At 55.2% G+C, this 735-nt stretch overlaps 1 protein-coding gene across 3 annotated transcripts in view; it reads left to right on the top strand.

Moving 5' to 3' along the window:
* The window catches only part of LOC103381322 (serine/threonine-protein kinase D3), an 11,318-nt gene that overhangs the window by 9,496 nt on the left and 1,087 nt on the right, over positions 1-735 (top strand). For all 3 annotated transcript variants that reach the window (XM_025056745.1, XM_025056746.1, XM_025056747.1), the window contains exons 15-17: positions 66-227; positions 299-397; positions 471-735. The exon at positions 471-735 ends at the window's right edge or, in 1 of these variants, runs on beyond it. In XM_025056745.1, the coding sequence (XP_024912513.1) occupies positions 66-227; positions 299-397; positions 471-735 (526 nt within the window). The remainder of the gene's footprint in view (positions 1-65; positions 228-298; positions 398-470) is intronic.

Genomic DNA, 735 nt, shown 5'->3' with positions numbered 1-735 from the left:
TCCTGATTGCAAACTCTTCAAAATGGCTGATTATCCCCCCCCCTCCCCCCCCCACCCCCCGACAGAACCTCCATCACCCCGGCATCGTCAACCTGGAGTCCATGTTCGAGACACCAGAGCAGGTGTTTGTCGTCATGGAGAAGCTGCACGGCGACATGTTGGAGATGATTCTGTCCAGTGAGAAGAGTCGACTCCCTGAACGCCTCACTAAGTTCCTGGTGACACAGGTGGTTGACCTCTGCCCTCTGACCCCTCTGACCTCCCTGGTGATCTAACTGACGTCTCCTCACTCCTGCAGATCCTCGTGGCTCTCAGACACCTTCACTTCAAGAACATCGTCCACTGTGACCTGAAGCCGGAGAACGTTCTCCTGGCCTCGGCAGAACCTTTCCCCCAGGTCAGATCTGATGTTCCTCCATCTGACCTTCTTCTTCTTCTGTGTCGTGACCCTGACCTTTCTCCTCCTCCAGGTCAAACTCTGTGACTTTGGCTTCGCCAGAATCATCGGAGAGAAGTCTTTCCGTCGCTCCGTCGTGGGAACTCCGGCGTATCTGGCTCCAGAAGTTCTTCGCAGCAAAGGCTACAACAGATCTCTGGACATGTGGTCAGTGGGCGTCGTCGTCTACGTCAGTCTGAGTGGGACCTTCCCCTTCAATGAGGACGAGGACATCAACCACCAGATCCAAAACGCTGCCTTCATGTATCCACCCAATCCCTGGAAGGACGTCTCCAGTC

This window comes from Cynoglossus semilaevis, chromosome 7 (assembly GCF_000523025.1).
Source record: "Cynoglossus semilaevis isolate Cse_v1.0 chromosome 7, Cse_v1.0, whole genome shotgun sequence".
Taxonomy (NCBI): Eukaryota; Metazoa; Chordata; class Actinopteri; order Pleuronectiformes; family Cynoglossidae; genus Cynoglossus; species Cynoglossus semilaevis.
The sequence above is the reverse complement of the archived record's forward strand: the minus strand, read 5'-3'. Positions and strand labels throughout refer to the sequence as shown.